Genomic DNA, 16,527 nt, shown 5'->3' with positions numbered 1-16,527 from the left:
GGACAGCTCGGGCACATCCCTGCTGCCTCTGCTTGGCTTTGTGCTGGAGCTCTGGCAGTGAGCACTGCCGGGGGTGAGCACTCCTGGGGCTGCTGGATGCGAGCCCTGCTGGGGCTGGGGGTGTGTGGGAATGTTTAACAAACTGTTGCATTGTGCTGACTTTGTTCCTCTGTTCCACACCAGTGCCATATTTACGGCTTCTTTAGAATGTGATGTCACTCATCTGCACTGGGTAACTTGCATCGATGTCAGCATGTGCTGCAGTGGATTTCCAGCAGTTGCTTTATGAGGGCTCAGGTTTGTGCTGGGAGGGCTAGCTGGTGTTTCAGGGGCTCAGGTTTGTGCTGGGAAGGCTGGCTGGCTTTCCAGAGGCTCAGGTTTGTACTGGGAAGGCTGGCTGGCTTTCCAGGGGCTCAGGTTTGTGCTGGGAAGGCTGGCTGGTGTTTCAGGGGCTCAGGTTTGTGCTGGGAAGGCTGGCTGGCTTTCCAGGGGCACAGCAAACACCGGAGCCGACTCTCCAGGGGAATTGCGCGCTCCTTCTCCACACGCCTTCCTGTCAGTCCTGGTTGCTGTGCCTGGTCCCGTGACTTCCAGAGCAATTCCCACTGACATTTTGTGAGATGTTTTTAGAACAATTTTTGTTTGACTCTACTTATGTAATGGTATTGCCTGCCCAGGATGAAGGTTCGGGACAGCTGCTGGGCACAGCCTGCCCCTGAGCAGAAGGGTATGTTCCTTCTTCCTAGAGGGGAAATTTCTTTAGGTTAAAGTCAGAAGTTGGTATTTAGTTCTGGCACAGTCCAGCATTGTTTTCTGTGCTTTGCAAAACGTTTTTGGAGTGAGGAACCCAGACTATTTTAAAAAAAAATGGAGTGTGGTCTCTGGATGGGCCGCGGGACCCTGGTGATCAGGCTTGCAGCAACTCTGTAACTCACCAACTTCATTGCCCAGGAGGAAATAAAGATAATGGTGTTTGCTTTGAATGGTGTGTGAAGAACACAACTTTGTGTGTGTTAATGCATTGAGGTAGAGGAGGAGAAGCTTGAAATGCACCTTTCCATGTTAAATGTCCAGGGCTGTAAACAGCCATCCCTCACCTGGCCTGATGGGGATGTTGCCTGTCTCCCTCACACTGTGCTTTCATCTGACATATTATTTTTCAATTTTTGTTATAGTTTGGTTTTTCTGATGATAATCCTTTTACTTGAAACACAACTCAAATACAAATGAAACAAAACTCTTCATGTACTCTCAAGTTGGACACCTGATTTCAACAGTGCATGGTCTGGACAGACTGTTGGCAGTGGAGTTGATCAAAAGTTGTGTGTGTGTATGTGAGTAGTTTATACTTCATCCTTTATATTTTGAAATTCTGTTGTTGTAGGATTTCCTATGGTATGGCTGTGCTTTTTGTTTTAAAATGGCATTCTTGGTTGAAACTTTTTTAGAATTGTTGAACTAAGCCCAAGTGTGTCAGTCAGAGTGCTACCTGCAGTGAGGAAGGGAAGTGTGCACCCTGAGCAGCGTGGGGAGCCCAGAGGAAGGGGCAGTGCAGTGTTTGCCAGTTAAGCTGCCATCCTGTGATGGATTAAACATTGCAGCACAGATAATTTTTTGCAGTGAGAAATAAGCAGTTGTCCAGGGCAGGGGATTAAGAGTTTAAGGGGCGGGTGGGGCTCCTCAGCTCTGTGTACAGCTTCACCCTGCTGGAATGGCTCTGGCCACCAGGGCAAACCGTGGGCTCACTCTGTTATACAAACATGGGTTTTTTCCAAAATGCCAGCCAAACTGAGTGTTTAAGGATCTAAAGATACTGCTGCTGTTTCCAAAGGTTTAGAAAGCAAGCAGTGAGGGGGGTTGCCAGAAGACCCTGCTCTGTACCATGTAATTTTTGGTGTCTTGAGAACAAACTGATAACACATTTTACCTTCAGTCATACAAGTCTGCTTCTTCCTCCAAAATCCAAAATTCCCTTCTGCTGGTTATTTTAGTAAGAGAAGCTTTTTAATGCTTTGTCTGAGCTCAGGGCCTATGAAACAAATCCTTTTGTATGGTCCTGCCTATGGACTGCTGTCCCAGAGCCTGAGAGGGAGAACACTGCCAGTGTGTCAGAGCATGTCTGGTGACAAAAGGGTTGGGGGTGATTTGGCTCTTCACATGTGAGGTGGCAGCTCTGCAGCCTTTGCTGGCAGGAGTGGGGCTGACAGGTTCTGACACAGCCAGGTGTGAGTGATACCTGTGCCTGGGGGTGTTATCTGGGATGTTAGACCTGCTAACAGAGCTGGCAGTGCTTCCAGCCCTGCTGAACAGGAAATCACACAGATCCTATTGGGTTGGTGGCCAAGCTTTGGGAAAAGCAGGATAAACAAGACAAATATTTTACTAGGATAATCCCCCTAGAAGGCTGGCTAATTACAAAAGTATTGCAGGACTTCTGGTTGGGGTTTTTACCCTGCCAAACCTGCCAGCAAAGCTTTTCTGCTCAGTTTTGTTTGGCTGATGAGTGGATGTCTGTGCATCCTTGTGGAGCAGCCTTCTGGTGCCTTACAAGGATCTGTCTGGAACTCACTCACCAGGCCTGTATCTGTTCAGATGGCACCACTGCCACTCCTGGCACAGACATTCTGTCTTATGGGGTATTGTGGGGTAGGGGTTTATAAGGCTTTCAGGAGGGTCAAAAGGGGACCAATCACAAGTTCAGGGTCACATAGAAAAAACCATCAGGTGAAGGGTCAACAGCCAATAGAAAGGGGTTAACAAAGGCCAATGGGAAACATCTCAGGACACCTTCCCAGGACACCTTGTGTGGGAGCACAGGGGATGTTGGGAAGAAGATCAGTGACTCTGCAAAAAGGTAAAAGCCATTTTAAAACCTGTTTAAACCACCTTAAAAACTTCAGTTTCTGTAACATTTGAACTGCTCTCATTTTCTTCACTAATCCATCTCTGACAGGAACTCTTCCATCCTGCATATGGCAAATCCATTGCCACAATGGGGGGCATGAGGGGCAGCAGGGTGCTGAGGGATGAGGCTGTGCTGGTCTGGATTGGAGAGTGCTTCATGTGGGATTTGATCAAGTAATTTACCTAACCTTTCCTGCAGCTGTTCCTCTTGTCTTTCAGCCACAGACAGTAGTATTTCTAGTTGCTCATTTTGATTTAGAAGAATATCTATATAATTTTTCAATTTCTCCTGTGTCTCTTTCTTGGAAGGCAATGATGTTTTAATTACCTCATTTGCAACTTCAGAGTCTGATATTCTACATCTGTAACCTTTTCAGGAAATGGAGAACTTCTGATTTCCTTTTACTCACAAGATAAACAAGCTCCCAAAACTGCACAGATAACTCCTTTATGTTTTCTTCTTTCTATTTTCAGCTGATTTATACACTGTTCTATTCACTCTACTATATTTGTTCTCATCCTTCCAACATTTCTGGGCCTGTTCTATCCCTTCCTGGGTCGGTGCACACTTGTATCTCTTTTTTAGAACTTTGGGTGGGTTTAATTTCCTTTTTTAGGATTCCTGTGAAGCTGCACTGGTGGAAAGCCACAGGAAATGTCATTGCTAGAGAAACTTCAGAAGTAGAGGGTATAATGTATGTAGTGACAAAAGTCTGACACCAGTTGAGGTCTGGAGCTGGCTCTGAGTATGAGTTCATATCACACTTCTACCACAATAACCCCCTGGCATGGAGAGTTCTGCCTGGGCTATTCCATCAGTGTATGTGAAATATAATTAAATTTAAATTACAAACATGGTAATGCCAAGTTTACTGAATGAAAAAATCCCAAGTGTCCATAAATTGTTTAGTTGTTCAAGAATTGCTCTTTACATTCTTATGTCAGATCTGCTGTTGTGCTTCCAGCCAGAAAACTGTGTTTCCTGTTAAAAATGGTACTCTGGGACTGCACAGCCACAGTTCACATCTGTGTCTGCCCTGATGTGGCTCTGAAATGACAGTGTAGGCTGGGGCCCGAGGCTTTCCCTACAAACTTCCTTGTACCTTCTTCTTTCAAGATGGACTTTTAAGGACCAAAATTCCATGTCAAATCTGGACAAATTAAATATAGTTATCTGGTATTTGGGGATTGGGATGTTGTTGCACAATTCATTTTTAGCCCTGGGAAAATATTTCACAAACTGCATCTTCAAAGAGCTGTTGTGTGTGTGAGTGTGTGCACAAACCAGTGATGGGGGATTATCACATACACCATGTCCAGATAAAGTAAACTGCTTTTGGGGTGATTTCACAGTGAAGGGTTGTCTGCACACAAGTTGTCAGGCTGCAGAGCCCAGGCTGACCTGTGTGCTGGGAGCGTGTGGCCGAGTCCTCCCTTCCCAGATTTCATATGGATGCCCCCCTCCTGGGACCACACTTCCCAGAAACTACTGATTGCTTTATCCCTTTGGTCCCCTGGAAAGGGGGGACCATTCTTCAGGCTGTTCTTTGAAGGGCATGACCCCAACACCCGAGTGTGGTTGCTTTGTGTAATAGATTTTTTTGGTGTAAAGTTCTTATGAGGAATCAGCAGTACTGTCTCTCCTAGGAGGAAATCCTGTGTAAATCCATCCTTTAGCTAAAAAGTAAGTGTGTAGTGGGAAAGGTGGTGTGTGTGCATCCTGTCAGGAGGGTACACAGATCCTGAGGGATGTGGGTGCCCATCTGGTGGTGTTTTTGGAGCCATCCCTGCGCTGCACCATCAGCTCCACGCTGTGCCAGGGTGATCCTGGACCCTGCATGCCTGTTCTCCACCTCCTCACCTGCCCTTAGTGTCCCTGGCTGGGGACACACAGGGATTTTTCCACTGGAGTGGCTCTTTGGGCTTTGCTGGTATTGTGTGGGAATTCCACCACTGACCTGGGAAAAGGTCACTGTGAATTTAACACAGGAATTATCAGGCACAATTCAACAAACCATAAACCCTTGATGCTTTACAGCTGTAAAAGGGAGACCAGAAGAACTTGGTCTTGATTTACTTTAACCATATAAGACCTAAGAGGAAAGTCTTTGGTTAGGAATGTCTGTGTACAGAACTAAATATTATCATTCCGTTCAATTTGGTGCTTGCGAGAATTTAAACTATGAAACCCAGTCCCCAAAATGGTTCTCTTAATATGGGTTTGTATGTGCATGGACCCCTTAGAGTACTAAATGGCAGATTTGGTCCCAGAACTAGTCTTTGAGGGTGTGTGTGAACAGTTTTCTGCAGAGCTGATTAGGAAACAGGGTTTATCTGTGGTATTTTAGCCATTTAAAGTATTTTTATTTAAAGTAGGATAAATATCCAAAATATCCTGTCTTCCTTTCCAGAAGTGTTCTCCCCTGGAAAATGTAAGTAGTTTTATAATACTTTCATTAATCCAAATATTATCATACTTACATTTCAGGTTCTTAATTATTCATAAAACAAAATCTAAACCTAAACTAGCATTGTAAAAAAAAAAAAAAAAAGGAAGAAAGAATCCTTGTTTCAGAAGAAAACTTCATCAAAGATGTTCTCGTGCAGAATTTAATTCTTGTTATTTGAGTGCTTAATTTTCAGGGTTTCCTTGTCAAACACTTTTTTCCTGTGTTGAAGGACAGTCCTTATCTGTGTAAGGCACTGGCTGATGGACTGTTGCCATCTCCTGCCTGTGCAGCTGCACTACACCCCAGGGCTGGCTGTGAGCAGGGATTGCTCAGGGCACCTGCCTGTTCCTGCCAACCTGCCTTTTTTAAGTTGGTTATTTTTTGTCTGATCAGCTTTTGATCTAAACAAGTGTGATTAGTCCCCGATGAGTCCAGGACAAAACGATCCATGTGAACGTTGTTGGGTTCAGAGGATTCACATCCTGGGTGAGGGGCTGCCACGCTGCTGTTTGGGCAGCCTGAGCCTCACCCTGTGCCAGGCACAGTGAGGGACCCCCAGGGCCTGTGCCACCCCCTCCCCTCCCGTTCACCTGCCACCATCCATCGGACCCTGGGGGTGCTGACCCCTCCTGCTGGATCCTGCTCTGAGGCCAGAGTGTGTCCATCCTGGCTGGAGCCTCCTGCAGCTCTGGGTTATTTTCTGAGCTGAGGCAGCCTTAGGTTGGCCTTTAAACCAACCAACCAACCAACCAACCAACCAACCTACCAAAACAGCCCCAGACCTTCCTGGAGTGAGCCTGACCCCTGTGGGGATGGGATTTGAGATGGATGTTGGTGAGCTGACACAGAAAAGCTGAACATGTCTGCACATTCCTTAATGAGCTCCCATGGTCAGATACTCAAAGAGACATTTTATTTACACGATATACAAACAATCTCACAAGTGAGCAGAGTCTCTGTGGGTGCCCTCAGACATCAGTGTATTCGTGGTAGATGCGCACCTCCGATCTCCTGACGCTCTGCAGGGACCTGATGCTCTCGCTCCTGGTTCTCATGTTGGATTTCCTGAACAGCCTCCGTGAGAACGATCGGCACATGAAAAAGTAAATGATTGGATCCAGACAGACATTGCATGCAGACAGGAACAGTGTCATTTCCTTACAATAATACAAAATTTTATGTGCAGAGTCATCTAAAATTTTGTCCAGGTGACTAAAAGTAAAGGGTATTCGACACAAATGATAGGGCAGAAAGCAGGTAAAAAACACAGCCACGACAACCCTTATGCTCTGGTTGTGCTTCCGCTTTCGGCTGGACGAGCTGATGAACTGCTTGCTGGATTTGTAAATGTACCTGGATATGGCAATGTAACACCCTATCAGCACTATCAGCACCACCACGAACATGCAGGTGTTGATGTAGATGACAGCCGAGTGCCACTTGACCCCCAGGGGAGACTTCAGCTTCAGGCAGTCGTCGATGTTCCTCCTGGTGGGGTAGCCGTTGGTGAGGATGAGGTTGGGCAGCGCCAGGAAGGCCATCACCACCCACACGCAGGCCGACAGGATCTTGGTGAAGGTGATGCTGTACATCCTGGAGTCTCCAAAGGGCTTCACCACCTTCAGGTAGCGGTCGATGCTGATGAGGCCGAGGAAGACGATGGTGGTGTACATGTTGGCGTAGAACAGCACCGTGGTGTAGCGGCACAGGAAGGAGTTGAAGTGCCACGGACCCAGCTGCGAGTCCTGGATGATCTTGAAGGGGAATGTCAGTGTCATGAGCAGGTCTGCAACCACGATGTTTTTGAGGTAAAATATGAAGCTGGTTTTATTCCTGATGTGGAAGAAGATCCACACTGCTAGGCCGTTCAGCAGGAGGCTGGCCAGGAAGATGACAAGGTAGAGCACGGGCAGGACGATGGTGGTGAACTCGTCGTGCGTGGAGTTCCCGGGGGAGCTGGCGTTGGGCGAGGTGCTGTTGTCTGGGCTGAGGCGATCGTCTGGGGGAAGGAGGGAAAACAAGTTTAAAGCTTTTTCTGGTGTTTTACAAATGGGGCCGTTTCCAAACTGTCCTCTTTAAAACGGGCTCTCTCTGGGCAGCCCGGAGGCTGCTCGGGTGAACCATGAATCAAAACTGCAGGTTTGTCAGCTCTGGGCTTTCCTGACAGAATGTGACCTGTGAGCTGAGATGATGTTTGTCAGGAGACAGGGCTCTGGAAAGACTCCTCAGGTCAAAATCAAAATGCTCATTTAAAACTTAGTTTACTTAAATGTATTTAAAAATCACAGTCTCAGGGGGATTCTAATATTACTTGTGTAAATGTTTGCGAAAAAAGTTCAGACTTACAAACTCTGTCACAAAATGACAGTACATTTTGTTTCATGTTGTTTATGCTCTGACCTTGGCTGGTGAGGCAAACCAGGCTGGCCCATGCTGAAATGACTTATTTCTTTCAAATGTTGGTAGGAGCTGACAGTAACAGGGTAAACACTTCTCAATCACTTATATTTCCATTGTTATTTTACCTGGCAGTTTTCCATAGGACAAATTGTACCCCATCCTTTGTGCTGCTGTAGATTTTCAGCTGAAATGCTCTTCAGGAGTCCCACTGGCAGCTGTGGATCCGGGATGTGGCAGGGCCTGTGCCAGGATGATATTCTGGGGAAAAAAAAATTCAAATTAAAACAGAAGAGCCCACCTTCCCCTCCCTGGCAGGGAGAGGAACTTTGTGAAAGGAGCTTCCTCTGGAATTCCCAGTGAGGAGCTGAGGCATGTTGAGGGCTGACCTCTGGGTACTGCACAGTGATTCTGCTGTCAGGGTCTTGATTGCCCCATCCCCACTCATTTCAGTGATGAATGCCAAAGAGTGGAATTTTTTTAAAATTTATCATCTCTCAATTCTTGAAGGAAAAAGCTGCATCCATAATTATGAGATAAATCTGTATAACTTCCTAACGTATCCCCCAGGTTGGGGTGGAAATGGCAAGTTGCTGTTCCTTTCTCAAGATTTGAACAAAGCACATCAGAACCCAGCACATGGGAGACACTCAAACCTCAGAACCTCACCTATGCCATGATGGCATCACAGTGTTTGACATTGTTCAAAGGGATTTTGCCAATACCTGTTTGTAAGGCTGTGCTGCAGACTGGGCTTTCTTTTACCAGTATGCAAATGCAGTCATTTTTCTGTGCTTCACTTTCTGCTTACAAGTTTTGATAGGAAAACTGGCAAAATGGTTCAGATCTCAGCAATTCCACCAGACCTGACTGCTCCCTTGGGAACGGGGAGATGACGGAATTCCTGCAGTCCTCTTGCAGATCTGAACCTGTTTTTGGGTGCCATCCCCACGTAGAACCTCACTGTGTGGCACTAGATGGCACCAAAGCAAGTCACTGAGTATGAAAGCATCAGTAAAAACTTTAATTCCGATATTTTAACCTTTTTATCAGTCTGGTTTCTTGCCTGGCACTGTTGGCTCTGACAGTAACGATACTGTCAGGGGTGTTGTAGGTATTTTGTTTTCTCTGGGTCTGAGCAGCAGTTAGCCATCATGTTTTGCTGTTGTTGAGGATTTGCAGCTCTCTTTTCTGCCCAGGAGGCACCGAGATCAAAAGAATATATGATTTTGTGAGAAGATGCATATCTAACTCCTTATGCAAATAAGGTACTTATTTCCCTGCTTTTCAGAGTACCTTTTAAGTCTGCATAATTCCTGGTCCCTGGAAAACTCCCTGTTCTCAGGCTCTTCAGGCAAGTGCTATCCTAAATCCTCAGTCCAGAGAGGTCAGTGAAGCCTTGGATGTGTTGCCTGGGATTGAGGGAGAGCAAGTGGTGGCTCCTGTGTCCCCCCTGCTGTAACCCTGGGAAATGCTCCAGTATTCGATGGAGCTGCGTATGGTTCTGTGTGGAATGGACTGCTCATGTTCTGGTGTTATCTGGTCCCAAAGGGTTTTGCTGTAAATCCTATTTAAAAGGGCTCCTTTTTTTCCCCACCTTTGCATCTGTTCTTGTAGGTGGATGCTGTCACTGAGACTGTAAAAATCCAACATCAGGTGGTATCAGTGGATGCCTCTTCCTGCACAGGCAGCCCTGACACTCTCCAGAAGTTCTGTCTCTTGTTTTACATCAGAAAACAGGTGACTGTTTTCTGGTGCTGGTGGAAAGCTCCCTGCTGCAGGGATCTCTGCAGAGAGGCAGCACCTGCAGCCCCCTGCCCTCGTGGCACACTGAAGGTCCCCATGATGCTGCTGCAGTTTGGAGCTTTAGAGGCTTCCCCAAACAGGTCTGTGCAGAGCTGCAGGGCAGCACTGGCACCGTGCTCCTGCTGCACAGACTGGTCGTGTGACAGAAGGTGGGATGCACAGTGATGATCCTGCTCAGACTCACCTGTCCAAAGGTGTTCCCATAGTTTCCTGCCTCAGTCTGTCAGGCTGGGGGTTGCTGTGGTGGGCAGAGCACTGGGAGCAGTGTGGCTTTGTTACAGACGTGCTGGGGTAGGTCAGCAAGGCTTGTCTGAGTCAGAGCTGGTGTATCCCTGTGCTCCGGTTCTTTCTGGTAAATGCCACTACATTGCAGACTCCAGGAGAGGAACAAAGTTATCCTGTATAGAGAATTCCCTGTGTTTCATATATTCTCTTGCAACAGGAGTTGAAGACTGTCTTGTCTTTAAAGAGTATTGTAGGTATTTTGTAATTGCTCACTGACTGTGTATTCTGATAGTGGATTTTTTTACTTTTTGGAATGTGGTATTTCCATGCTTGGCAGGGCTGGCTTTCCTCTCCTTGTCCGGTTCTCTGGACGCTTTTCTCACCAATTTCACCTGAAGCAGCTGTCTCAGTCTGCTATACAAATATATTCTGCTTGGATGGCTTTGAAGATGCACTAGAAGCTGCTCCTTTTCTCAAGTAGCTTTGTAAACCAGCATATATTTTACTTCTTGTAGCTTCTGCGCTTAGTTGGTGGTTGATGAGGTAATCTCTTGCTGCTGATGTGAACAGACTGGTTTATGTGCATGACTGTAACCTCAGAGGAGAAATGAAATAACAGGCTGCATAGCAGACTTCAGTGTCAGGTGGGCAGGGAATGACTATAAAGTTTTTCTAGTGACTAAAGCTTGAAGTTGCCTCCCTGTTTAAAGAAATTGTATATCCTCAAATCTAATTGCTCATTCTTCATCTTTTTTACAACTATTTAAAATCAGAAAACTCTCTTTACAACCTAGACCAGCTATTCTAGGTCATGGAGCTGCAGAGTCTTAAGTGATGGTTTTTGTTGGAACACATAACTTGTTGATATGTGGCTTCTCGCCAGTCCCTCTGCATTCATCACCATAAGGTTGGGTAAATGACAGGGTTAATGCAGCAACAGACATGTGAGGCAGATATTAAATCTGCTGCTGGCTGGCTGCAGTCACATTCTTTTCTGTTGCCTGTCAGAAACAAATCATGGAGTTACTTGTAAAGATTTAGGGGAAAAAAGCATCAGTGCAGGCTGCAGGGTAAGAGCCCGTGTGCATGCAGCTGCTGCAGGGAGAGACATGGAGCCTGTGTCACTGCTCTCTGGGTCAGCCTGCTCCTGTCCTACATTCCCTGAGCCCTGAGTCCCCTGAGCCCACTCCTGTCCTGCATCCCCTGATCAAGCCTTGATACTGTTTTTTCCTTTGCCTGTGTCTGTTCACCTCCTCAGTGCTTTCCCTTGTTCACTGCAAGCCCAGTCCCAGTAACTAGGGCACTGCCACCTTTCCCTTCCTCGGAGGCCTCTGTCAAAAATGGTCCATCTCCCTTTTGGTAAAGGTGTATGATAATGTGCTGGTAATGCACAGTGGAATAACCTGAAATTCCTGTTGGAATTGCTACTTACATCAGTGAGTTACACCTCTTGCTCTCTCATGCTTTGCACACTTCACTGGTTTTGGCATTTTTGCAGCACATCCCGGTCCTTGGCCCTGCCTGGGGTGGGAGCTCCTGGGGTGCCCCTGTGTGCCCACTGCTGTGTGCCCACTGCTGCTGGCTGAGCCCTGGGGTGCCCAACCCCCTGTGCCAGACCCAGCTGGCTGGCACCTGTCCCTGCTCCCTTCTGCTGTGGACAGGGTGCCACAGCCCTGGGGGCTTTGTGCCCTCGGCCCCGCTGTCCCAGTCCCTGGGGCAAGGCAGGGGGGTGTGCAGCTGGCATGGGCTGGATCTCTGGGCCAGGAATGCTGCTGTGCTCAATGGCTGCATTGCAGAGGGGCTGAGAGGAAAGGACTGGTGTGTGGCTGTCTCCTGCTGTGCCTTACGGTGCCCATCTGCTCAGTCATAGCCAGAAACAGGAACCTGCCTCTGCTTAGAAAGCTGCTTGTCTCCTCCAGCATCTGGCATAAAACCCCCTTATGGGCTTTCAGGTTCCTCCTTAAACTTCCCCTGATTTCTAGCCTCCTCTCACATGTCTCAGAGCAGCACAGCATCCTGCCCTGGCCCTGCTGCAGTGCTACTGGCTTCCCTCTGCTGGAGCAGTTTCCTGTGTCTCCAGGATCCCATCCTGTGCCTGCCCTGTCCCATCCATTTGTCTTCAGAAGAAGAGAGGTGAGGCTTCAGGTGGTGGTCAGGCTGCTCCCTGAACCCTGAGCTGACATCCGTGTTGGAATGCACGTGGGAGCACTGTCCCTCTGCTCCCCCACACTGGGACATGCTGCTAATGGGACACCATCCCCACGCTCACTGTGCCCAAGAGAAGGGTCACTGGAACCTGCAGAGCCCCCAGATACGGGCTCTGACTGACAGGGGGGGTTGGTGTTCCTCGCTCCTCTGGCTGTGACAGCTGCAGTGCCCCGGGAGGCTCCGGTGCCTGGGCTGGCTGTACCTGCTGTCAGAGCAAAGAGCTGACTGTGCTCACTCCTGCTGTGCCTCAGTGTCCTCCCGTGCTGTACTGGAATCTCACAGCCTGTTTGTGCCTGTGACTCGTTGTGCAGGTGCAGGAGTGGCTGCACTGGGGGAGCACAACTTGAGCTGCACTCCATAATACCATCTAATGTGCAAAATTCTCATTTTGGGGGAATGTGCCCTTAGGATAACATGATTTCCTCACTTTGAAAAAAATAATTTAGACAAATCTAATTTTCTCAAAGCCAGTTTTGGAATACCTTATCCAAATGTGACCATCAATTTTTTTCTCATTTCAAGTGCATCATTACAGCCTATATTATCCCCTGGGTGGGGATACTGCCTGAGCTATCAAGTTTTTGCTTTCTCCTGTCTTTTGAACGCATCAGAAGTTCAAGGATTGTATTACATTGAATCAGATTTTCTATGCAGAGGTTACAAAATCTAGTAACTGTTGTTAATTGTTACCATAAGACTGTTCTTTAAGCTTCTTGCAGACCCTAAAGCTGCATGAATTCCCTTTCCTCTGGCACAGGCACCGTGGTTCCCAGATGATGCTGCGGGAATGCTCCCCAGTCCCTTGCTGCATTAATGACCAGCCCGTGCACTGTCCATGGCCCCAAAGCAGCAGGTGATGTCACCAGTGCCCTGGGTCCGCTCAGGTGTGCTGGCCCTTTGCTGGCCAAGGTCCTGTGGCAGGAGGGGCTCTGAGGGGGCCCAGCCCCTCACTGCCACCGCTGAAGAGGTGTGGGAGGAGTGCTGTAGTGTCTAAGTACAGCTCCACAGCTCCCATGGGCTGCAGTGGCTTTTGCACGAGGAGTTAGGAGAGATCTGCCAACAGAAGTGGTGTCACCGGGGCAGCAGGTGAGTGGCTGCTCTCAGTGCAAGAGGAGCTGGGTTGCAATTGCTGGCTGCTCTTTTTCCTCTTTTTCTTTAAAAAAAAACCAACACAAAGCAGTGGTTGGCAGAGCTTGGATAATGAATGTTTTCTCAGTAAGGCAGTCTCTAATTAGCAAGGAGGAAAGGATTATCTCTGGAATGTTTCCTTTGCTTCTTTCTAGAAGATGCTGCCGCCATTTTTTTCTGGTTGCACAAAACCTGCTGGCAGTGGGAGCTGTGCTGTAGCCCTGTACAGCTGTGCTGCAGGGAGGCTTTCCTTGAACCCCCATCAAGAATGTGCCACGTGAGATGCAGTTCCTGTGTGCACCCTCAGTGGGGTCAGGTATAGGTGGGGGTCCCAAAGCTCCTGTGCAGGTGAGCAGGTGGGTCCTTGGTGGTGCCAACTGCCAGTGCCATGTGCCACTCCTGCTTCACTCTGCAACCCACCAGCAGGGCCATGGCTCACTGGGTTTCCAGGCTCAATTTGTTGGAGCTTTTTGCTGAAGATATCAGCTTTTAGGTTTGATTATTGGTATTATGCAATGAAAAACATTAAGTGAAAAATCTCACAATGACACTTTTAAAAGAGTCAAGATGTTGTCTGAGGCACAAAGACAGAAATTCAGGTGTGTGATTGGTAGCATTGCACCTTCATCTTTGGAGCTCTGGCTGTTGTGCATTGATCAGGTCCCTCAGAGGACCCTGTGAGAAAATATCTTGGGAAATCATAATAACTGTTGGTATGTGCATGTAGCCAGTGCCATTTAAACCTTTCAGTAATTCCAGTCTTATTTTCAGGCATTTTACTTGGCATTGAAGCAATTGTTTTTTATATGCAATCCTAATTCACATCACAGAAGGACCAAAAAATCCCAATCTGCTGTTGTCAGCCTTTTACTTGTGCTCTGGTATATCCTGCTGTGGCACAATCAACTGTGTGAGCTACTTGCAGCAGCACCACTGCTTGAAAGAGGAAGCAAAAGGACATGGGGATTTTGGGGTACATCTGGGAGAAGTTCTGCCTGGTGCAACCCTGGTTTTTCATGCATAGCCTGGAGAGTTCCCCCACTCTGCTGCTCTCGGAATGAACAGGCTGCCAGTCCCAGGCTGGGCGGTGGGTCCTGGCTGTGAGAGCTGCTGCTCCTCCTCCCACCCAGCTTTGGCTGCTCTTGGCTCCTTGTACAGCAGCACTGGCTGCTGCACTGAAGTGATATGAGGTGACAGAAGTCCAATTTGCATTGCTCAGCATCAGTTGTCCCTTTGGTATGTCACTGACATTTTTCTGAGGAAAATCCAGATGCAGTGGTTGCTGCAGAACCTTGTGAGAGATTCATTGTTGGTCAGGTGTGGAACTCAGCTCCTGATAATCAACAGCATGATGTTTTAATTTTATTTTTTTTTAAATGTTATGGTATTTTTTATTTTGGAAAGGTCTGAGACCAATGAAAAGCAGGAATTAATCTTGCCTCCTTCCTCTAATGCTTTCCTGGCAGCCCTGGGTTTGGTGTCTGCTGCAGCCTGGGTTCCTGCAGAGCTGACAGCTCTTGATGTGTGTCAGGTGCACGTTCACTTAGTTCCAAACTGTTAGTAAATACTGCACAGTTCAAGTTTAAGGTTACAGTCGTATCTCAGGGACCTCAGCTGGCATCTCCTGGTGCTCACCGGGTCAAAGAGGAGGTTCTTTGTGAACTTTGCTGTCTGAAGGTGAGCAAGGGACTTGTCATGAAATGAGAAGGAGCGTCCTCCATCAGTGGTTCCCGGTCTGTCCCATGCAGGGCTCTGTGCTGAGGGCAGTGGGAAGGAGCAGGTGGCCTCTGAAGGGCTGTTTGGTGTCAGATGTGCTCTGGACAGTGCCGCCCCTGTCCTGGTGCTCATTCCCTGCCTGGTCTCCCTGCCCGTGTGCCTCCCTGGCTCAGCCATGGATCCAGGGGACTCCCGACGCCCCAATGCCCCGGAGCTCTGGAGCTGCTGGCACGGGTGTGTGCTGGTGCATGATGGGCTGTGGGGTGCAGGTGCTGGGCGAGCTGGTCTCCCTGCTCCCTCCCTGCCCTGGAGGGGCCCTGGCAGCCTGGGAGGGAGCAGAGGGTGAGACACTGGGCTGAGCTGGGACGAGCAGCCCTCGGTGGGGAGGGAGGAGGGACTGATGGCTGATGCTGCTGAAAATTTGCTGCGTTTTTCTCCCACCTCCCTAATGCAAACAGATGGTTTCTGTGTCTGAGGTCCCCGCACACCCTTTGGCCTCTCTCCCCTCTCCTCCCTCCTGCAAGAGCTGGGGGTTGTCCCAGGTTCTTCCAGCCCCCTCCCCGTGGAGTGGGGAGGCACGAGAGGGTCTGTGAGGTGCCCCAGGGCTGTGGCCCACCCACAGAGGGAGGTGAGGAGGAGGTTCTCATAACTGGAGAAGCACTGGCGGCTTCCATGTGCCTGGGGCCGGTGCCTGGGAGTGAATTAGTAACACTAGCCAGAGGTTGCCTGAGTTTCCTGGTTTCCCTTTTTAAAGATTGCAGAATCTACTTTAAAAAGATGGCAAAAAGTGTGAAATGTTCCCAGTTTACAGATGGAGCACATGTAAGGAGAGAGCAGGTGGCTGCAGGCCCTGTAGTGCACACACAAGTCATTTTTTAACGCAAACCCTCAAGTTGTGCTGCTCTGTAACCAAGAACAACCTTTTCAGTCTGAACTCTCCTTAAAAGACAAAGGTTTTTGCAAGCACCTTAGATATTTCCCAAGCTGTGAGACTCACCAGATCTATAGGCTGTAAGTTGCTCATTCGGAGCTATGTGGTTTTTCCAGTGAACCTGACAAGTTTTAACATGACCTGAGCAAACTGTGAAGGAAAAGAACCCTTATTCTGTTAATATAGTGAGAAGAACTCAAGTTTGCTTTTCTGTACTGCAAGAGGTGAAAAGGAATATGGTACAAACCCTTTTATATCAAATTCAGATCTCGTAGTTACTGAATCTTACTTTATGTGAGTTAAGCTCTGCCAGGAAGCGAGTTACTGAAACCATGGACCCGCCTCACTTTGAGTTATATCTTAGAAGGAAAGATTTAGTAGAACCCTATTTTTTTGCCATTGGGAATAAGGTAGCAAGTACCATGTACAGAAGGAATAAAAGGTTGGTAAAGTCGTGCTATTTTGAGAACTTTTCATACTTTTAATTGATCCGATATTCAGTATATGGTTCCAAGTCTGGTTTTCAGCAACTGCATCTTAATTCCTGTTGTCTTTTCACTCAAGGGTGGTTAAGAGCAAGTAGAGTCACTGAACAATTTATCGAACGCTTTCCGACGGTCAGAGCTCACTTACCTGTCACCATCGTTGCTTTCGGCTTGTCTGGGAGCTGCATCCCGAAAACGCCTCAGATTCCTCCAAAATGCATCTCAAAACTACAGCAGGCAGGAGAGTATTTCCTGGGAGAAGGTAGCTGAACAAACC

General features: G+C 48.0%; 2 protein-coding genes across 2 annotated transcripts in view; one reads left to right on the top strand and one right to left on the bottom strand.

Moving 5' to 3' along the window:
• The window catches only part of MED12L (mediator complex subunit 12 like), a 91,748-nt gene that overhangs the window by 40,665 nt on the left and 34,556 nt on the right, over window positions 1–16,527 (top strand). The window lies entirely within an intron of this gene.
• On the bottom strand, window positions 6,323–7,913 carry GPR87 (G protein-coupled receptor 87). Its single transcript, XM_027647344.1, has 2 exons — window positions 7,880–7,913; window positions 6,323–7,353 (listed from the first exon to the last, which is right to left on the bottom strand). Exons 1-2 carry the CDS (start codon window positions 7,911–7,913, stop codon window positions 6,323–6,325), a joined length of 1,065 nt encoding a protein of 354 aa, XP_027503145.1.

This window comes from Corapipo altera, unplaced genomic scaffold (genome assembly GCF_003945725.1).
Source record: "Corapipo altera isolate COAL_440 unplaced genomic scaffold, ASM394572v1 113, whole genome shotgun sequence".
Lineage (NCBI taxonomy): Eukaryota > Metazoa > Chordata > Aves > Passeriformes > Pipridae > Corapipo > Corapipo altera.
This window is presented reverse-complemented; position numbering and strand designations above follow the sequence as displayed.

What these genes read in the sequence shown, in the direction of transcription:
- GPR87 (XM_027647344.1), bottom strand. Translation starts at nt 7,913, where the DNA reads ATGGGGTACAATTTGTCCTATGGAAAACTGCCAG. An exon ending in GTCCTATGGAAAACTGCCAG is followed by an intron (nt 7,354 to 7,879) that starts GTAAAATAACAA and finishes TCCTTCCCCCAG; the next exon opens with ACGATCGCCTCAGCCCAGAC.